General features: G+C 36.8%; 3 protein-coding genes across 8 annotated transcripts in view; all 3 read right to left on the reverse strand.

Moving 5' to 3' along the window:
- LOC132126797 (sodium- and chloride-dependent neutral and basic amino acid transporter B(0+)-like) overlaps positions 1–14,387 on the reverse strand; it is a 63,867-nt gene extending 49,480 nt beyond the window's left edge. The window contains exons 1-14 of one of the 2 annotated variants that reach the window (XM_059538308.1): positions 14,279–14,387; positions 8,104–8,272; positions 7,802–7,933; positions 7,310–7,447; positions 6,889–6,967; positions 6,354–6,486; positions 6,101–6,241; positions 5,775–6,003; positions 5,512–5,637; positions 5,313–5,431; positions 5,068–5,167; positions 4,866–4,975; positions 4,605–4,772; positions 2,469–2,615 (exon numbers count right to left, since the gene is read on the reverse strand). In XM_059538308.1, coding sequence (XP_059394291.1) covers positions 2,484–2,615; positions 4,605–4,772; positions 4,866–4,975; positions 5,068–5,167; positions 5,313–5,431; positions 5,512–5,637; positions 5,775–6,003; positions 6,101–6,241; positions 6,354–6,486; positions 6,889–6,967; positions 7,310–7,447; positions 7,802–7,933; positions 8,104–8,272; positions 14,279–14,344 — 1,842 coding nt within the window. In that variant the 5' untranslated portion in view covers positions 14,345–14,387 and the 3' untranslated portion in view covers positions 2,469–2,483. Of the gene's footprint in view, positions 1–2,378; positions 2,616–4,604; positions 4,773–4,865; positions 4,976–5,067; positions 5,168–5,312; positions 5,432–5,511; positions 5,638–5,774; positions 6,004–6,100; positions 6,242–6,353; positions 6,487–6,888; positions 6,968–7,309; positions 7,448–7,801; positions 7,934–8,103; positions 8,273–14,278 lie in introns of those variants that run through there. The other variant, XM_059538306.1, reaches the window with a different exon arrangement.
- Positions 14,388–16,368: 1,981 nt separating this feature from the next.
- Positions 16,369–19,924, reverse strand: LOC132126798 (fibromodulin-like). Its single transcript, XM_059538309.1, has 3 exons — positions 19,767–19,924; positions 18,026–18,921; positions 16,369–17,278 (listed from the first exon to the last, which is right to left on the reverse strand). The coding sequence occupies exons 2-3, from the start codon at positions 18,903–18,905 to the stop codon at positions 17,127–17,129; spliced, it is 1,032 nt and encodes a 343-aa protein (XP_059394292.1). The 5' UTR covers positions 18,906–18,921; positions 19,767–19,924; the 3' UTR covers positions 16,369–17,126.
- Positions 19,925–20,957: 1,033 nt separating this feature from the next.
- The window catches only part of LOC132126551 (SLIT-ROBO Rho GTPase-activating protein 2), a 293,384-nt gene continuing 292,197 nt past the window's right edge, over positions 20,958–22,144 (reverse strand). For all 5 annotated transcript variants that reach the window (XM_059537856.1, XM_059537853.1, XM_059537855.1 and 2 more), the window contains one exon: positions 20,958–20,968. The gene's annotated coding sequence lies outside the window, so the exon portion shown is untranslated. The remainder of the gene's footprint in view (positions 20,969–22,144) is intronic.

Raw genomic sequence — 22,144 nt, forward strand, 5'->3', positions numbered from 1 at the left:
CGTGCAACTGCATCCTTAGTTCACAGGGTTCCTTCTCAACCCCATTTGACTTAACGTTACAGTATCTTCACCTCTACTTCGCTCCGTTACAAGCTGTATTTTTGCATTCGCGCTTTACTGTTGCACTGTTTTGACTGAAACTTTAAAATGCAGGCACATTATGCTTATGTCAAAATGCATATGGATGGGATGGGGGGGCTTAATGTGGTCGTTTTTTTCTTCATTAGTTAAATATAATTAAAATATTAAAAAATATATATATTTTATAACTTATAAGGAATTGCTTAAAATTGAAAGTGGTATACATAGTTTAGAATAATGCTGTTATTTTTATTTATACATTGTATCATTTTAATAATGCATTAGCAGTAAAGTCTGTAACACATCTTAAGTTAAACCCAGAGCCATAGAGAGATATGGCTCTGGTTAAACCTTATTACTATTAAGTGTAGTAAATTCATTTTACACCCTTGTTCTTCGTGGGTTTTTTAATCGGTATATAGTGTGAACATTTATATGATATAATGCATACAATAGGTTTTAGGGAGGAATAGATTTGCACGTATCAGCAGGGTTGGGGAGTAACGGAATACATGTAACGGCGTTACGTAATCAGGATACAAAAATCCAGTAACTGTAATCCGTTACAGTTACGTCAAAAAACGTAGTAATCAGATTATAGTTACATTTTGAAAAAAGGGGGAATACTTTCAGGATTACAATGGTTTCATTTAAAACTAAATAAATCAGTATTTTGGCATAATAACACTTTATTAAGCGCAGCTTGATTAATGACTCACGCAAATCACGTGTGCCACCCGCTGGTGCATGCGCTAATAACAGTGTCTACAATCTCCTCAGACGCAGATTGAATCACTGCTGCTAAACAATATGATGCCCGTGTGCAAAAACGCGTTCATTTCATGGAAATTCCGCTGCTATTTTGTTTTCAAAGAAGAAAATGCAAACAACATGGTTGTACAGTGCAAACTGTGCCTTCCAGCAACGAAAACACTTTCTTCATCGAAAAAAAAAATGAATTTGTATTCTGTATTTTGCTGTTGAAGAAACATTTCCATTGTCTAAAAATTCAGTTCTTACTATATTTGCTTGGAAAAAAAAATGAATTTGTATTCTGTATTTTGCTGTTGAAGAAACATTTCCATTGTCTTAAATTCTTTCTTATATTTTCTTGAAAATAAAACAAAATAATCTGTAATACCAATATCATGCACTAGATGTCTGTATAGTCCTTTATCAATTCAGGGCTGTGAAAATCTTAATTAATAAATGTTTTTTAAAAATAATATTTGACCTTGAAGTAATCCAGAAGTAATACAAAAGTAATCAGTTACATTACTTTCATTTTGTGGTACATGGATTACATTATTGAATACTTTTTTTGAAGTAATTAGTAACTGTAACGAAATACATTTTTAGCCTGCGTATCAGATAGGAACTCATCTGAGATGGCACACAGGCACCCCTCCAGTAGGTTAACCTATCAATAATTACTTTGAAACCGTCAAGAAAAGGATTTAAATAAAATATCTTAAATATTGAATTCGATAAACCAATTGTATATCTGCATTTCTGAAAAATGCAGATACAGAGGTTCAAAAGACCGAATATTTTAGTAAACACACACCTGCTTGGCATAGATTAAAATACAAATATGGAGAAAAACAGTAATACATAGTGCTATAATTGAATCAAATGGTCATATTTTTGTGAAAAACTTTGTGATTTGTTTTCTTTTCGCAATTTACGACTGACTGAAAGTGCTTGTAAAAGAGGTAAAAAAAAAAAAAAAAAAAACACTAATGTATCATGTTACAGTACATATACAATCTTTGATATTGTGCCAAAATATAAATAATAGCCTTACAACAGAAAAAGACATAGTATTTATTTTAAAAGATATTGGCAGAAAAACAATACTGAAATCCTAAAGCTCTTTTTGTACCCAAGTGTTTCTAAGTGTTATTGTTGTTGAAAAGGTCGCAGAAAAAAAATAAAAAAAAGAAGAAGCCACACACACATACCCCTTTTCCTCTGTGTATAATTGCCCCTGATTTTCCCTACTCATTCACTTGTGCTTTGACAATGTTATTTCTGGAACAGATTTAAATGATTACATTTGCATCACAGGTGTGGCTCTCCTGCAGAGTGCTGGGTTCCAGATTCAAATTTCACTTCTTCATTGTTACACTTTCAGTGCTTTGTAACATACCGAGTTGGCTACAACATCAAGAGCTTTCAAATTACCCATTACCAAAATTAGCATATTTAAATGTCAATAAACGTTGCTTTTAACAGTAAAAATATTTGGTACTTGTCTTGTACAAACATTTTATTTAAATAAAACACTTAAAAAAAAAAAATCCACAAAAATTTAAAATATTAAAAGTTATCTTGTTCACTTAACTACAGGGAGTAGTGCTACATATGCATGAATACATTAAAACACAATCCTTAAACTTTTACAACCTAGTTGTAAACTTATTAGGGATCACATTTGGATCAGCTGCTCCTCCTGTACCATAGCGCTCCCCTCTGTGACACTCCAAATAAGGACCCCAGTCTTCTGTGGGTGAACAGGCTGCTTTGATACGCTGAATGACAAAAGCTAAAGTTTAGAATCAAAGTGCATGACTAAAAGGCAACAAACCACTGACATCCATATTAGAGCCCGACCGATATATCGGCCGGCCGATGTTATCGGCTGATAAGCTAATTGCATTTAAATCGGCATCGGCATTTATAACGGCCGATGAAACATGAGAAACAGAGTCTCATGCTTCACTCATGTTATGAGTGTTGCATATTGTGCCCACCAGAGGGAGCTCTGCAGCTCCAGAGTTAACAACAGCGCCAGAAGTCCACTACAGAAGAAAGCGATCAACTGTTTTGACGGTGAGTCTGTCGTTCGTCATGTGAAATGATTGTAGATTTAGTTCATACCCTGTGTATAAAAACTGTGTGGTAGTTCTAGCTAAGGGTTCTATCATTATTACTTCTAAATATTCTGTAACATCACTTACAGCCGCTAATGCATTGCTATATTAGATTAGCCACAAAGCTAATACCATGTTTATCAGTGGAAGAGCGCGAACGTTAATAGGAGGTCAAACTAAAACGTTAGCGTTTAACTTATTCTTATTCTATTGCGGTGTGTTTCCCACATAATGACCGCGTAATTGGGCCTTTCACACAGGACGCGGTATGCACGGCGCTTGCCGCTGGGTTCAGCGTTGCCCTTCAGATACAACGCGATTTGCGCTGCGCTATGGCGTAGGCGGGGTTTTAAAAACGTTTAGCGGGAGCTCTTTCATAGTCTGTTCCTCCACCTTTCGGTCAGCAGCAAACATGTATCTGTCCCGTTGTAAGAAGCGAGCGATAGCGCTATTCCTGCTGATGAGAATTAAGAGAGAAGCAAGGAAGAAGAGGCTACCCTCAGGTCCAGAGAACAATTTGGTGATTTCAGGCTGGTTACGTTACTCTAACGCTAATAGCTTCCTTTTTAGCAGGCCCCTTAAATGCTTTCTATTAACTTGTGTGAAGGTGGTTCTTCTCAAAATTGACAGCGGTGTGTTCATGACACTAACGTTAACCATTCAACTTCGAATTGATTCCGTAATCTTCCGGTAATAGTAGGCAAGACGATGTTTTGATTCATACTGCACAAAGAGAAGAGGAGAAGATATACGGGTCTGTTGTGAATGTGTCTGTGAGAGCAAATATAGTGTAGTTACAGTAACTACAGTAGGTGCGTCAGAAATTATTAAACCAGAGGGGACATGTAAATAAATGTGAGCTGAACAAGCGCTTTTTTTTTTTTTTTTTTTACATATTGTTTCAAAGCAGCTTTACAGACATAACAGGAAAATGTTGAAATAATATTGTTAAATATAAGTAGGCAATACCTATTGCTTGACAAAAAAAAATATATATATATATATATTTCTCATTTTTGCCTATGTAGGAGAGCCCAGTTTATTATTATTATAATTCTAATGATGACATGAGTAATGATGCATGGTGATATTATTAATACACATGCTTATTCTTTCTCTGTCTCTCTTTCTGCCTACAGATGGCTGAAAAAAGGTGAATGCTGTAGCAGCAAAGTGTGGGACTACTTCTGCAAATACTTTAACTTTAGTATTATAATTTATTTACAGTAAACACACAAACTGTTAAAACCAGCTTCAACTGGAAGAAAGTAAAAGTGTTAAATGTTTAAAACCAGACTGTTTTTTGATCATTAAAAAATATATACTTTTGATGTGCAATTGTTTAGTCATTGAGACTGTAATCTTTAAGGCTTTTTTTTTTTTAACATAGTCCATTCTGGAAAATGGTTTATACAGCCCACATACATAGAACAGGCAGATATTTTGCTATTGAATGTTGTGTAAATGCAGTTTATAGGAAATGGGTCTAATATCCAGATTATTTTTAAAATCAAAATATCGGCTTATAAATCGGCTCTTTTCGAGTTAATATCGGCATCGGCCCCCCAAAATCCATATCGGTCGGGCTCTAATGCATATACATATACACCCCCACCCCTCGGATAAAACCTGAACATTCTGCTTTACCTGCCAGGGGCCTCCACTAGCTTTGTACACGTTCCAGACTGCAAGAATAGGGATCCAAATGAGGCAAAATGCAGTCATACACCAGCCCAGAGCAATGCCCCAATCTGGATATACAACTGAGCCATATGTGGGGGATGTAAAAGTATACAAGGTCCATACAAGGACAATCTGGTTTAAAAAAAAAAAAAAAAAACACACACACACACATCAGATATAACGATCACTTATAATAATTATATAGTTTAAAAAGTATGTACATACAGAAAGAACCACTGGGGTGATAAAAAACCAGCAAGCTCTCCACCATAACCAGAAGAGGGCGCTCTTACTCCCAATCATCATCTCGATATCTTTGATGAACCGATTACCACCTGAAAATGTTCATGCATTTTAGTAAAGAACAGAACAATAATTGGAGACAGGTAGCACATAACGTCATCAGATATTGCTAATATATGCTCACCATACAAGATGGAAAGACCCAAGACCTCTAATAATCCAGCGACCAGGAGAATCCATCCAGCACAGAAGGTGTCAATTAAATTCACCCAATATATTCCTGCCTATCAAAACGAAGCACTTTTAAATCTACTGTACAGTTGGGTTCACTCAGTGCGGAATTCCCTTATTCACCTTTCATGTAATGCATTTTTATCATTGTAAATGTAAGATCTCAGAGTAAATCTATATTTGTAATGGTTTGCCTACCCCTGTGACACATGGCAAGCCGAGCAAAAAGAGAACAATGCAAACTGCGGTTGTAATAATTCCTCGCTTGGACTTCAAAAGCTTGGGATAGGCATCTTGGAGGCAGGTGGTGATAACCTCTGTAGACAAATCATGATTAAGATTAAGACAAATTAGAGTACTTTCTTACTTTATCTACAGTACATCTGCTTTTCTTTACCTATTCCTGCAAACTGGGAGTCCAAGCCAAGGGTAATAAGCATGACAAAGAACAGGATTGACCACAGGGGTGAAATGGGCAGCTTAGAAAGGGCATCAGGGTATGCAATAAAGGCCAATCCAAAACCTAAAACACAAACTGGGGTTTAGCTTACGAACACAACGATGAGTACATCATGCTAGAATGTTTGTTTAAACTACACATTTTATTGCTTTTTGTTTTAAAATAACTCTTAAATGCAAATTTAAAATTTCAGATCTTACCAGCATCTGCAACTTCTGATACTGGTCTCTGATAGACATGCGCCATGTGTCCAAGGATAGAAAAGATTGCAAAGCCAGCAAATACACTGGTGCCACAGTTTGTGACACACACTATAATGGAGTCTTGATAGGAGTTGTTGTAAAACTTGTTGTAAGAGGACAGAGCCATCAAACCACCCCATGCAACGGAGAGAGAAAAGAAGATCTGAGTAGCTGCATCCTTCCAAACCTATGGTGAAAACAGGCTACATTAGTTGTCTGAAATCAGTACATTCCCGTGATTATGAACCGTAAGGTTAGATGGTTGGATTTAGTTCTTGACGGACCTCAGAATCAGCCAGTTTGGTGAGGTTAGACTTTGAACCGATGTAGAACTCAATGCCATCTTTTGCTCCCTCCAGAGTCACACCACGAATCAGCAGGATAAAAAGAACGGCGTATGGGAAAGTAGCTGTGAAATACACAACCTGAAATGCACCATTTATCATGTTAAATTGAACGCAAAATGCTTTCCTCTTGCTGCCTCAACACAACTTACTGTACAGATGCAATTTAATGTTACTGAGGTGAAACACTCACCTTCCCAGAGGACTTTATGCCTTTGAAGAGAGCTGCTCCGACTAGTATCCAGGCAAGCAGCAGGCACAGGGCAAGGTGCCAAACCACCGGCCCGGTCTCATTCATGCTACTAGTGCGCTGAAGAGCCACCTCACTGTGGACAATTCGGTCACAAAATGTCAAATATAAATAAATAAATAAAAGCCCTTAACATAAAAAAAGGAAGTTAATTCCTAGATATTGGAGACCGTGACATTACCATTTTACAGTTTGGGGGTGGAAAGATTTAGGTCTTGCGCTCATATATATAAGAATAGATAGATATGCACCAAATCAGCACCCTATCCAAACATCCCACCCAAGCTTCCCATTTAACAAAACACTTCAGAACAGGAAAGAAACCACGCTTTACAAATTTGTAATGCTGTGCCGATCACCCCCAAAATCTGACAGTCCAAAACATTAGTCATGAATTATCCAGAAAGCAATCAAGAAAAGGGTGCCAACAAAGCGAAGTCTCATTGAGAATCTGTACAAAAACTAAATGTCAACTTACTCCCAGTATTTCTCGCTAGGGCTCTGGCCTGCTGTAGAGTCATTCTGGCAGGTTTGGGTCTCAGAAGTCACATTTAGTGCTGCAGCAGTAATGTTGGAAGTCATTGAAACATATGGTCCAAATCATTTACTGCAGTATTATTCTGTATCTTGATAAATACTTTATAGATCTATCTACTATTTTAATGTATAGGTTTAAAGTAGTTATAGTTCTTTAGTTATACAGTAGCTTAAACTCTTGTTTTAAGCACAGAGCTGCAAGGAGGTTCCCTTTACAAATTCTCTTTACTGTATTAAGTGTGAAAGACAAATTTCCCTTACAAGCCAGTTCATCTAGAAAAACTAAAAAATTAGAGCATAAAGTCATGGTATGTCTGACACAGAAACATGGGCCTCTTTAGAAAAGAAACGGTCTAACGAACCTGTTGAGTTGCAGTCCGTCGCACTCCAAGGGAGAGGATATTGAAAAGATGCAAAAAGGTAGTAGATACTATAAGCAATGATTACGTTGTAGTAGATTGCCACAAAAGTGCTAACCAGCATCATTGTGATGCCAACACCTACAGAGAGAGAGAAAAAAAAAAAACACCACTTTAAGATGTTTAAAGTACAAGTAATACATTTGAATAAATTCACTTAAGTGTGTACTGGATTTGACCATGTTGGATTTTTTTCTTAGTGTTCACAAACAGTGTAAAAGGTCCTGAGGGCAAATGTAATTGTGCAATCTACATGTTAACCATTTGAGGAGTATTTGTCTCAAGGATGGTTTAAACATTTATGAATTAGCCTGGAGGCATTTACCACATTGGTGGACCTCAAACTGCAGCAAAATCCATTTGAATCCACAATGTATTCTTAAACTCCTTAGCAGCTTTTAGATCGACCAATTTTAAGATTTGATTCAAAGTCACCTTGCAGTATAGGCACCGCTTTCCACACATTGATGGGGCCTTGGCTGCAAAACTGTCCAAAAGAGCTCTCCATGAAGAACAGAGGAAGTCCAGCAACAGCCAGCATGATAATGTAGGGGATGAGGAAGGCCCCTTGAATTGTTGAAAAGATGCAGTATTTAAAACAGTGAGAGAGAAAAAAAACGGTTATAAAAGTTATATATATTACCCTATTTCCTGATCTAGTTTTCTATTATATGAATAAGACATTAATTCAACATACTGTATATTATGAAAACTCATAATAAGTCATCTTACTGTACCTCCCCCATGTTTGTAAGCCAAGTAGGGAAATCTCCACACATTTCCAAGACCAACAGCATAGCCGATCATAGACAGCATGTACTCTCTTTTGCTGCTCCAGTTTCCCCTTTCAGTGTTTTCATCAGCTTTCCCAACATGAGAATATTTCTTGTTAGATCCATTGTTATCCTGCAGAAAGTAGTAATAATAATAATAAACACTCATTATTAAATCACATCACGTCACTTTTTCTTTCTTTCTTTTTATGGTTTTAACAAGGTTGGGAGGAGCACGTCAGATACTTAGCCTAATTAACACAGGTGGAGCGCACTCAAGTTAATCAACACCATGGTATAAATTAGGGGTGTAACGATTCACTCGTTTTCTCGATGCATCGATTACAAACCCTGTCGATTCATAAGCATCGATCTTGAAACATGATTTTTGAATCGTGAATCACCGATCTTGGACCGTAATCGATTCAAAATGCTAAGAATCGAATGAATTGCGATTTCTATAGCGATTCAATGCTTTCAAAATGTATACACATTAAATTACTACACGCACGAATTAATGGAGACCTTGAAGAGTGTTCGTGAATCGTGCCTCTTATCTGTCCTTCACGCGCTCCACTGTTTACCGACTGAGACTGTCACAGGATTGCGCTCGCGGTCCGTTCGTCTCTGACGCAGCTGACGTGTGATCTATAGGACTCGTGGCCAGTAATGCTAACGTGAAGCTTTACTTTTCTGTAGTTTGTCAATGGCTCTCTGCATCTTACCGACGGAGTTACCGGAGCCGTCGACAGCTGTAGCTATTTATTGCATGGACGGAGCAGAAATGTAAGTGTCTAAATCATACGCACAGATCCATTGAATGATAATTGTTTTTAAACAATGCGGATGAACCGAATATACGAAGGAAACGTTTAAAATTAACCACAGCATTAACAACGACCTTGAAATAAGAGCGCGAGATTTATCTGATAATATGCTTGAAAGTAGCGTTTGTTTCATTAGCAAACAGACATCTGGCGCGTTTTCTCGAATCATTCGCTGATGGAGAGGAAAAGTTAAATAGAGATGAAGACGTTTTCACACTGAAAGAGAAGCGATCTCGCTCTCAAAGACGTGCCAGGCTATATCTGCAGCTAAACTGAATAAAAGCAGAATGAACTGATGAAACTTTAAAAAAACCCACAAACAATTTATGAATGATGCAGTGCTAATTGACATTTATTACAGTACAGAAACTATAAAGTATATTTTCTACCTTATTCTGTGCAGAAAATTTAAATAATTGCTAATTAAATGTAGCCTAGTATATAAAACAATCATAAAATTGCCATTAGGAAAAAAATATCGATTACAAATGATTGATTATTGTCCAGCAGTGTATTTGATTACAGCTAATTAAAAGTAATTAAAAAAAGATAATTCCTTGTAAAAAAAAAAAAAAAAAAAAAATAATAATAATTATTATTATTAGGCTACATACATAAAATTATTGTATTTGACATTTCTGTCACTTCTGAAATTATGGCTACGCCCCTGATGTGACAAAATGTTAGCTTATACACATAGGCGTCGATTTCGGGGGGGGGGGGGGCGGGGGGGACGCGTCCCCCCTAGATTTCGTCGTGAGTCATTTTGTACCCACCACTTTTTTTTTTTTTTTTTTGAAAACCTCGAGTTCAATTTAGCCGTTCTGCTGCTGCGCTGGCTACACGCTTTTCTGTTCATTAAAACTGCAACAACTGTAACATTATTATCTCTATATTACTATCGCGCTTCTTTTTTTTAAAGAATGTTTTTCAAATGAGTTGACAGCAGGGGCGTTGCTAGGGTCTTGATACATTGGGGGCTTAGCCCAGACCCCCCCACCCCCAGTTTGGTAACTTGGAAGCGTTGAGCATTAAACACTTCTTTTACAGCATTCAGGTGCATTTTTTGTAGCATTTTAAATGATAGGTAAAAAGATAGAATGCTTTATTTGTAGAACTGTAACAGCTATTCACTGAAACACAAATAAATAATACATGAATATTAAAAAAATGAATATAAAACTATATATATACTGTGTATATAGATATTTATCTTTCTATATTTATCTATATCTATTTATCTATCTACACACACACACACACACATAAATCACTCCAACAGTCTGTTTGTATAAGTCTGGAAAAGGAACTATAGACAGTGCAGGTCCAGTAAAGAGGCCATTCAACAGACAGTAAACACAGGCACTCTGTATAGGTGTCATAAACATAAAAATCACTCTCGCCTGACGCGCTATTCGCGTCCGGTGTGAACGCACCATAGTCACCTGACTTAAAGTTCAATGATATGAATGAAACAATGAATGAGTTGTTGTTAATTCTCCATTTTCACTGTATGTTTCATTAAAAAAACGGCAGCAAAACAGCGATTAAAAGCCGTTTAGCTCGCGTCTCGCGAGATGAGAAAAGTGACATCGGTTGCTATAGGTAGCCTATCAGACAGAAAAGTTGATGTTAGCGATGTTAGGATTTCCTAACCTGAAATAAAAAGAATGAAGCAAGATATGATTCCTAAAGTTATTTAGTATCTGCTTCGGTAATACCAATTGGGGAAATTCCTATCTTAGACTCTTTCTGTAATACGGCCCCTGGTATTCTAGCTAGCTATCCATCTGAGGGGAATAACGTTAATTTACACATTGTGTTTCAATCGCCAAATCAGATGTATAGGCTACTTCATCTACATTCTTCACGAGAAACGGATTATGGCTCACAAAATGGATTAGTTATAGGCGAAATAGTAAGGTCCCACGTACTTTATATATACAGTACATGTTGTTCTGCATTAATACCACAGTAAGTACAGGGCTATGTACGTTAGACCAGGGTTTGCTAAAGAGCCTTCACCGACCTGAGCTTAATGATGAGGGAACGGCGCCAGTAGATAACTCTTCTTGCCTCCTTATTTTACTTTTTAAAAAGTGTCTAATGTCCATAGCTACCACCAGAAGCCACAAACAACAATGACAGTAAAGCCCAAAGCTCTTTCTCCTCAGGCGCGCACTCTAAGCTGTAACCATAGTAACTTTGATCTGCTTGAACACATTTTAATCGTCTTTAATACATGATTGATTCCGAAGGATAGATTAAAAGACCCGGTCATTTTTTAAAATAAATACAAATTATTAAAAAAATAATAATAATTATCAATAAATTAAAATTTTTTGAGATCCGGGGCTATAAAAAAAAACATCCCCAACGGATGCCCATATCTAACGACGCGCCTGGTTGACAGTTTGGAATGGACAGTGAACGAGCGGGAACGAGGCTACCTAGTCTTTGCTGGGATTGGCCAGAATTTCTGGCGAATGTATCATAGACGAGCAAGTCATTTAGCCTTCATACAATATCACAAGGTTGCATCCTAGTGCCATGGACTATAAAATATCAAAGTGATAACCTGTAGAACAAATGGATTCTCTTGGTCGGCGTTACGTCACAAATCATGTGACCTGCATAGCAACAAGCCGCCGCTGTGTTTGAAGGGTAAAACAAACCGAAGGCAATCAAGGCAAAGCCCGAGGAAAATCAAAAAAGGTATCTATTCACAGAAGTTTTGTTGTGGATTGGGTCAGTTATGGATACTAACGGACTACTTTGTATTAATGATGAATGATATCTGTGTATGCGAATGTATGTCGGTGGTGAGAAGTGAAGTGAATGTAATAAAACACTCATGTAAAGGGCTTTGTGACTAACGTTAGATGTATGTGAAAGGCGCTAGCAGCTATACAAATACAGATCTTCTTTCTTCTATTACAGAATGTCTTATCAATATATAGAAAGTCTACTTGCGCCTGCATTGACCAGGTACCACAGAAAGCTGTCGCTTGTAGGTTTAACGTTACAATCTTGTCCCTATCGACATCCAGCTGAGTCCTGGGAGAACAACCCAAAGGCATGGCCCAGGCTCGAGTATCCAGACATATACAATTATCTCATCAAATCCCCTGGTATGAACACCATGTGTACATACCATGTGTCCTACACTTGCAGTCATGTTTAAATAGGAGGAGCAAACGTAATGGTAATCGGATGTAGGCCGCCATAGTTTTGTGCTGTGTGGTGTAACACCTCGTCCAATCGCCTGGAGCCATTTCTCTCTCCTTTCTGGCTCAGTTGCCTTGCTAGGTATCATGTAAAATGAGAGGTCACTCCTCTTTACGCTGTTGTTTGTGCAATTAACAACACAACAGTTTTTAGGCATGATTCTCGGCAGTTTTGCGCTTGTTTGTCTTCCGCTTCGTGTTGCTTAATGGCGAGCGCTTGTCTGTTTTACCCTTCGTCGCGGTTGCTATGCGCGCGCAGTGCATTATGGGAGTAAAAGTCCCGGATGTCCGACCTCGAGAATGTTGTTGTACACACAGCATGGGTCTGCAGACCATTGACACAAAGGTAAGACGCGATAACTTATGTTTATTAAGATTTGCTGGTATTATGGCTAGGTCTTGTGCATTTGCACACAAGGGATCGGCTGTTTTAATTCTTCTCTTGCAATTAATGTTACGTTAGACTTCCTTAGCCACCAACTTAATTAGCTAGTTACGGTTTGCGTTCATACAGCAAGTATTGGGGGATATGATTGTTGAGTAGTCAGTATCTTGTTTAATTATTGCTTGAATCTATTGCTGAATTCTGGAATAGTTGTGATGATGATGATGATGATGATGAGGAATGGATCAAGTTTTAGTCAAAATGCCTGATGTAGATTGGATGGATGCATGTTGTTGTGAATTGAGAGCAGTCAGATCATGGTGTGATAGTCAATAGTGTTCATCTGTGCTACACGTATTTTTGCTTTTTCAATCTTGATAAAATTTGTAGTGCTTAAGTTGTGTTGTGTGTAGATATGGTAAATTGTACTGGGAATTAAATCAAATTATTACATGGCTTGGTTGAATTCCACTGTAGAATGAAGTCTGTTATTTCTTGATAATAACACCGTTGCCATGAAAAACAGAGCGTTGCTATGGACGCGGCAGGATTCTAATCGTAGAGACGGAACTATTTTCTTTAGCGGAAGCAATACAATCGTGTTTAAATCAATAAACTCTTTTTTAAATCAATATTTTGTGTCAAATTATTGATTTATTTGGTGGGTAGCCATGTAATAAGCGGGATAATGTAGAGCGAGGCCCGATTTTGGGTTAGATTTTTTCCCCGTTTTCAGTGCTTATAACAAAGCAACATGAAAGAGAAATTTGGTAATCATTGTTTAGGTACATTAAACCACGTCATGGCCATGTCATATTGTCAACATGGTACTTATATGATGATATGAAGCAGATTAGTGGGTCATATATCATATGTCTAATGCTTTGTACGGCTTTCTTCTTCATAAAACGAGTCGGACATCATCACATTTTTGTATACATTTTTATTTATTTACATTAATAAGATACAGGATGTCTTTCAAAACATGACCTGCGCGAAAGAGAAAAAAAAATGCATCATTGTACCCAGCACTTCTGAAAATGCACTTCTGAATGCGTCTCTGTCCCCACCACATTTCAAACCAAACTGACGCCCATGCTTATACATAATACTCTTTAAGCTCTTTTTTTTTTAAAAACTTGGTTTACATGCATTTTTACGTATGCCATTTCGCATCATTAAACTAGCATTTAACAATGGACAAAAGGTTTTTTTTTTTTTCTAACCTATGGTTCTCTAACCATAAATGCTACTGTAATTTGCTCCCTGACTAAGCATTTAAAGAATTTAGTAGAAGCATTTAAATAACTCCGTGAATGCACTTAAAGAATGCAGAATCTAATCGTTATAATCGAATCGAATTTAATTGTGAATCGAATCGAATTGAATCGTTCTAAATTTGCAAAAATCATTCTTGAATCGAATTGAAAACCTATGAATCGTAATCGAATCAAATCGCTGCCTTGCCAAAGATTCACAGCCCTAGTATAAATGCAACTGACTTGCCTCTATCTTTTGGCGGTTTATTAGCATCTTCTCACTTTGAGTTCATACACTTACACGACTTCAGAATCCTTCCCTGGACAGCATGCCAAATATGCATTAAATACTTCAGCTTATTGTAAGTGTGTACTCATGAATAGCCTATTATCAATGTCAAAACATGCTAATAAATAAAAATTGATGTAAACAATTGTTACCTGCTCAGCTGCAACTGAGTTTCTGAATAGTACTCCTGAAATGTTGCTCAAGTTGTATTTCCTCATTTTTCAGCACAGTCTCAAGAGCGACAGGTGAAGTGATGGACAGAGTGCACCTGAAGAAAAACTGTACACGGTACTTTTTATAGTTCACATGCACCCCTCCCCACCCAGTTTCAACATGACAAAATATCATTTGTAATGTTCATACTGTACACCTTACAGTCACTGATCATAATCTCGGTTTGCATTTGCATTGACTCTGTTGTAAATCAAATTATAAATCATTATTTTTATTTAGCTTGATTTAGTAATATGATGTTTCTATGTCTAACATAGTATGTATCTATGGTATAAGACAGTGTGTAGTTTTTTTTTTTTTTTTTAATAATAGAAAGAAATGGGCTAACTTAGTAATCACCAGGTATCCATCATCTGATCTTTATTACTAATCGCAAACAAAGGCCACTGATAAACTACACTTTCTCACTCAAGAGGGGCCTTCAAAGTCATTCACATGAAGATCACTTGTTTATGATTCAGCAAGAAAAACTAAAAGTAAAACATGAGGTTCAGATATGTGTATGACTTATATTTTCCCAGTGAGATCAGTTCCATGACATTTTATCATTTAGGTGAGGCAGAGCTATTTAAGGAATGTCAGAGACACAATATCCTGAAACAAAACTGGCTTTATTATAGAAATGTATTCTATAAAGTTCATATTATAATGTGGTTTTACAGAATGATAGGTATTATATAGTTCAGTTCCATTAAAAAAAAAACAACAATAGTAAAATTCTGGGAATGTTTTGTCTTTTTATTGTGTGGCAATCATCAAATATATTATAAGAAAATGAAGCAATAATATTTATCAAGACACAAGAAAATATTCTGGGAATTAAATGACTCCACTTCCCTGTTTTTTGTCTCCCAAAGCATGTCCAAGTGCAGATTCCTAACCACTGTTGACATTCCACAGACCCTCAGTGACTGAGGGATGGAGAACAAACATGAAGATCTCTTTATCAAGCCTGACAAGAGCACAACCTTAAAATAATCAGGCAACTTATTAACTCCAAACCCTCAGCTTTTGTACTGGTTTAAAAATCTCACCACCTGCATTTGAGCCTTATAAATCAGTATCATCGTGTTAAGTGCCAAATTACAGTATGGTCTGCCGACACACATGAACCATTTGTCAGAAACCGGTCATAAGGTGTTTACCGCAGTCTGATGTTATTGCCCAGAAGTGTTTTGACTGTCATTAAAGTGCTTACCAGGTAAAGGAAAAAAACAGTAGCCCCTCAAAATCTGTGTCTGTTTCAGAGGAAAGGGTTTAAATGAATGAGATTGAGCACCTATGATAAAGCTTGACAGATGTGGTGTGATTTTAAATGTTTAGGGAGCCATGTGAGTTCAATCTCCGATAAAATGGTCATTCTTTTAAACTTTATACTGAGTCTACTATTGCTAAAAAAACATTGGGTGTCAAATTGAAACAGCGCCTTGCTGACGAGTTTCCAACACGTAATGTTCTTGTGACTTGGGTTTAAAAAAAAAAGTTATACTCTAAAAATAATCTGCATTCAGGGTGTTTGCATCCAGGGTTTTACGAAAGAAGAATTCTTTCAAATGAAGTCACTTATAATAGTGAGTCACCCGAATTCACCACTTTCAAACTGTTGCAGGATGAAATACTCCCAATTACACACTTACTAAAGTCACAATATGATGTCATAGCCTTATAGATAAAAAAAAAAAAAAACCCGGACCATTAAGGTCATAACATGTTCTCAAATCTGTGTACTGTGAAAATAATTGCCAGAGACGTGTCAACATATAGTTACAATTTCATAGAAATAACTTGATATTAAGTAATGATTAAGAAACTGATTGTTGACTTAAGGGTAACTTGAGACATTGTTTGATTCTGATATCATAGATTACTAGATTGTGTTCTGTGACTTCTTTAATAGAAATATGGTTTTACATGAACTAATCTCTCTTTATTTTCTATGTATGCATTAGCAAGAGCCAATTTAGATATAAAGATATGAATGTCGTTACAGAGGACTAGAGAAACATGATTTGTCTGGATGTTTTAATTAATACATCAAAATATTAGATTTGAGTTACATGAAAGGTCCACAGGCATGTTTAAACATAAGAACCTCAGTCATTTTTATAACACATGCAATACATTTGTTCTTAAAACACAACCATTCAAAGTTTTTCTTCCCCTCTTTTAGATGTGAATGGAAGATGGATTTTCTTTCATTTTCTTGTGGCGATATCATATCGGACAGGACATTATACAAATTAGATGGATGTAGTCAAGTAAGCTCTTTCTGTTCTCCATTCAGTTCTTCTGTCTCACATGAAGCATAAATACTCACAGCATTGTTCAAACTTCTTTCCTGAAGAAACATGAGTCCACAAACCTAAAGTAAATCAAATGTGTATCAAGCAAATAGCAAAACTGCAATGTTGACTTTAGCACTGCCAATAGTGTTATCAAACTGACAGACAAGCACACAAACATAGAGTAAAAGCAAAGAAAGGCATATTAAAATTGCTATGTGGCTTTTGAGAAAAAAAAAAAAAAAACTAGCTTCACATACCTTAACAGAGGATCTCCATTTCCTATCTAAATATCTCAATATCCTTTCCCCCATTCCTGTATTTGTACTTCTCTCTAAAGTCCACAGGAAATTATATTCCTCTCATACAACATCCCAAGGCACTATAAATTTCCCTACAATAAAAATCAATGCAAAGTCATGCCACTCTGATATAATAATGTTGGAGGGAAACAAAAGAGCCCCCTGCTGATTGGTCACTGCCATTACACAGCAATATCAGAAGCCAGAGGAAGACAAAGGGCAGCTTCAGAGGGCATGTCTCCAACACTGATCTCATTTCCTTCCAGCCTCAAGACTCGCAGCTTGGAGAAGTTCATAACATCCAGCACACTGCAGAAACTTCCCAGTGTAAACTCTGAAAAAAATGGAAAACCATTTTTATATGCAATTTCAACATCTGGAATGGGAACAGTCATTGGAGGAAAATAGTTAAGATAGTTTCACTAAATTACACTGGAAGAAATAATTTTCTTAAAAAAAATAAAATATAATTCTTAAACAAGATTCATTTACAAGCAAAAATGAGTGAAAAGTGAATGTCAAAATATACGATTTTAAATATTCATTTTATATTTATTGTTTGTAATCATTAAATCTCACTACATGTTATTTAAAAATAAATAAATGGAAATGGAAATCTATAAAACTGTTGTGCAAAAAAGAATGTTGGGAGAGTAGGAAAATTGACATTTAAAATTAATTGCCTAAGTAACGAAATTATGTTTTGCAATTTTACATTGCTGATTACATATCACTTTTATATTACAAATGTTTATGATATTTTTAACTTTTTTTAAAATTTGTATTTCTAATTATGTTTAGACATGTATATATATATATATATATATATATATATATATATATATATATATATATATATATATATATATATATATATATATATATATATATATATATATATATATATATATATTACTTTTTTTTATGTCAGTTATTCCATTCAGGGACTATGATTATATTTCAATGGAAATTTTTCATTATAACAAATAAGGCTGAAATTATTACTTCTTAAGTAAATTGAAAAAATAAACTTATGAAAGCATTTACACTAGTGTTGAAAAAATCTGTGGAAGTGCTGTACCTTTAATCTGATTGGCCTGCAGATAAAGATGTTGCAGATTAGTACTAACAACAGGAATGCTCTCCAACTTGTTGAAGGACAAATCCAGCTCCACCAGACCGCTGTTGTTAAAGGTGTTTTGAGGGATGCCTTTGTTTGTGAGCTCATTGTGAGAAATACGGACATACTGCAGGTTGGTGAACTGGCTGAGGAAGTTCTCTGGAACTGCTTCGATGGAGTTGGACTCTAGGTAGAGCTGGTGGAGCATCTCAGGGAGACCATTAGGAACCTTCTTGAGCTGGTTACTGCTCACATCCAGCAGAATTAACGATTTCAGACCTTTCAGGCCACTGATATCCTGCAGACCGTTGTTCTGGAGCAAAAGTATGGTCAAATTCTCCATGCCCTCAAAAGCGTTTGGGGGCAACTTGGTGATTTTATTGTGATTGAGACGAAGGTCATGTAGTGAGCGAGGCAGGTTGGACGGCACCTCGGTTAGGTTGTTGTTGTTCAGGTACAGGCGATCCAAGTTCACTAGTTTGGCAAACGCTTGCTTGCCCACTGAGTTAATGTAATTCTCATGCAAAAAAACCCACTCAAGGCTGGTGGCATTTCCAAAAGCATCATCTGGGACAGAGGTGATCTGATTGTGTTGCAGGTACACATACTTCATCCGGGATGGGATGTAAGGCATTTGTTTCATGTTGCGGTTGTCGCAGTACATGGCAGCTGGGAATGTTGGAGGACAGTCGCACTCCTCTGGACATTCTCCTCCAGTGTTGTCGGCCTGCAGAGAGGCGTAACCACGGCTGTGAAGGGAAGAAAGCCACTGGAAAGGATCTTCATCCTGAGCCAGCGAGAACTTGAGGAGTCCCAGCAGCAGAAGAGCGATTAGCCGCATTGTCACTGGCAAGAGACTTGACAGCAGCAGACAGAAAGAAAACTTTTTTAAGATTTGTAGGATTAATTAAAAATGCGCAATTAGTGACTACCTTGCTGTAAAACCAGCCTTGGATAGACTGCTGGTCTTAGCTGGTTTGAGCTGGTTTAGCTGCCCACTCAGCCCATATAAGCTTACACCGTCTGGTTTAACCAGATACCCTAAGCTATCTTTCTTGCTACAGCTTTTTCCAGCAAAGTCTGGCTGGTTTTATTAGAGTTTTGGTCTTTTTTTTTGACTAGTTAAACCAGCAAACCACCTCCTCAGGCTGGGAAACCAGCTAAAATAGCTAAAACAAACCATCTTTAACTGGTTTAAGCATTTTTTTTTCTTTTTCTAGCTGGCCTGGGTGACTAGCTGGTGTTCCAGACTGTTTACATGACAAGTGCCCAAAATCCATCTGTAACCATAGCAGATCAGATCAGGCTGAAGAACCAACATCAGTTTTGATTGCTTCAAAACGGTTTTGCAACAGGGAAAGGTGCAGGAACACCAAAAATGTAATGATAGATAAAAAACTAAATACTGAAATTATTGCAGATCAGGCAAAAAGTTACTTGCATTATTAAAAATAATGGCTATTGTATAAAGATGAACAGGTCAGGTAGGAAACCCAGGCATTTCATTTATCCATACAGTAAAAACAGCTTGAAAAAAACATATTCCCACAAAATAGCAACACAACCTGTACTTAACTACTGTTAGCTTGTTCCACTTAGTACCAAATCCAAAGTCTCCATTGATGCAGAAATGCAAAATAAGACAAGAATAAATAAATAATAAATCTTCCAAATAGGCAGTAGAAAACAGCATCACACCTACCTGATCAGCAAAGGCTCTACCTTCTCTTTGTCTCACTGTGAGCCCTTGTAGCAAAATGAGGTGGCTTTGGCAGAGACTGCAAATACCCCTTCTCCCCTACAAGCTTTCTTTCCTCCACCCTCCGAAGCCCCCTCTCAACCCCTGTCCAATTACAGAAGACTTGCCTTTCTCCATCCCAAGTCCATTTTTCACCAGAGTTGAGTGGCTGGTCTCGATCACTCCCAGCTGTGGAACATGTTAGGAACATCTGCGTCTGCATACATCAAGCTTTTCTCATTAAGCAGAATGCGGCCCTTACTTCAAGACTGACCAAACTATCAACAGTGCATGAGGGAGCTGTATACAACTCTACAGACTTACCTTCTTACCTCGAGCCACTCAAGAGGCACAGCAAACATGTTCCCTTCAGATTACAAAACAGACACATATTCAGCATGTTTTTTTCAGATGCAGACTGTATGACTCAAGTCATTTACCTGAAAGCAGTGGCAGATATTAAACAGTCTGTCATTTGATCTTTTGTGTGTTTCATATCTCCAGGCACTTATCCTGAGGAATGTCAGGTCCTCCATCTCCTGAGAGGCCTCTCTTTGTGGTCTTTGATGGCTGGTTGCAGCCAGCTGGTTTTTGGTAAGCAGATCTGTGGCACGCTAGAGGTGCTGGGCTTTGGCCTCGACACAAGACATAAAGCCAGACAGCTTCATGTTCTGACAGCTCCAGGACTGAATCACAAACACAGGTCTTGAGGGAGCCTCCGTTTTTATTTACTGCATGAAGGGCTGAAAACCCATAGGTGTGGATAGGTAGTAATGGGAAATGTGCATGCCTTGGCACCTTTGTGTAGCAGGTTTGCTTTAATGATTAAAAATTGTTGTCAGCCTTCCGAGTTGAGCTTAAAAGTAACTAATCAGTTGCACAAATAAGGGATTACATTAAATATTAATACTAAATTGCAATTTCACCATTACAAATGGAAAATACACACACACACACACACACACACACACACACACACACATATATATATATATATATATATATATATATATATATATATATATGACATTCAAGTTTAATTAAAGTATGTTTTAGTTTACAGTAAATGCATGTCAGTGCTTTTGAAACATGACTTTATATTTCAAAGTCTAAAATGATTTAAAAAAAATTATTACCTTAAGTCAAAAAAGCAATCCAACATTCAACTAATTGCATTTTATCTAAACATACTGTAAGTCACAATATATTTTAATTTAATTGCAATAAACATGCACTAAGTGTACAAATAAATTACATTATATTCTTAAGTATATTAAGTGCTATTTTTTTTTCAGAAGAATATGTCGGTCCATTTATGTAAATATCTTAACTTAGCCAGGTGATCTACTTACTAGACACACCTAGCATACTTTGAAAAAACTTGCTGGACATTTTATCATTAAATGTGAAAGAATATTCAAGTTATATCGCCTGAGACAGCATAAGAATTCCTCACTCCCCAGTACCTCTTCATACTGTTCACTATTTGGATGCATAGATGACTCGATCTCTAACACAGTGTTTTCCATACTGTTGCTGCAAGTAGCCTGACTGTCTCTAGGAAAAACCTCAGGACCAGAACACACAGGGTCTGATCCCAGAGGGAGGTGAACTCTGCATCAGGAAGCACTTTACATTCCTGCCATCCCTGTCCCTGCTCCTGCTGATCTCTCTCCAGCCGTGACTTAGCCTCTTTGAACTTTAGAATGATATGTGATTTGTGTTGCAGCACACAGAGGTCAGACAGCAGAGGTGACCTGAATCCCTGCGAGACATGCTTTCTTAAGTAAATGAAGACTGATGCTATTAGCGATGAAGCAGAGCTAGTTATTCTGCTCGAATTTTGTCCATTCTATAGATGTTTGATTCCAATGTATGATTCTAATAGCTATATACAGCTCTAAGCCAAGAACTCTCATCAATTACTCGCCCACATGTTGCAAAACTGCATGACTTCTTTTTCCTGTAGAAAATAATGAAAACAGAACATAAGAAACATTTACATATAGAGAAATATTTAGGTAGTTTGTGTGTTTGTGTGTGTTTTCCAACTGCCTCATGGTAAAAAAGTATGCATACAGGTTTTAAATGACAATTTAAGAAATGAATGAATTTTTGAGCATTGCTAGAATTTATATTCTAAATACTAAATCTTCTAAATACAAGCAACTAAATATTCTAAATACACTCAATTAAAAATATTTCCACACATTTCAGCATAATCTGCATGCACAAAAGATACAGCTAGACATTAACAGCACACCATAAATTATTCTGCATATAGATAATAATCTAGCTTTACATCACAATAATTTACACAATAATTTACCTTCATTCATGTT

Source organism: Carassius carassius, chromosome 44 (assembly GCF_963082965.1).
Source record: "Carassius carassius chromosome 44, fCarCar2.1, whole genome shotgun sequence".
Taxonomy (NCBI): Eukaryota; Metazoa; Chordata; class Actinopteri; order Cypriniformes; family Cyprinidae; genus Carassius; species Carassius carassius.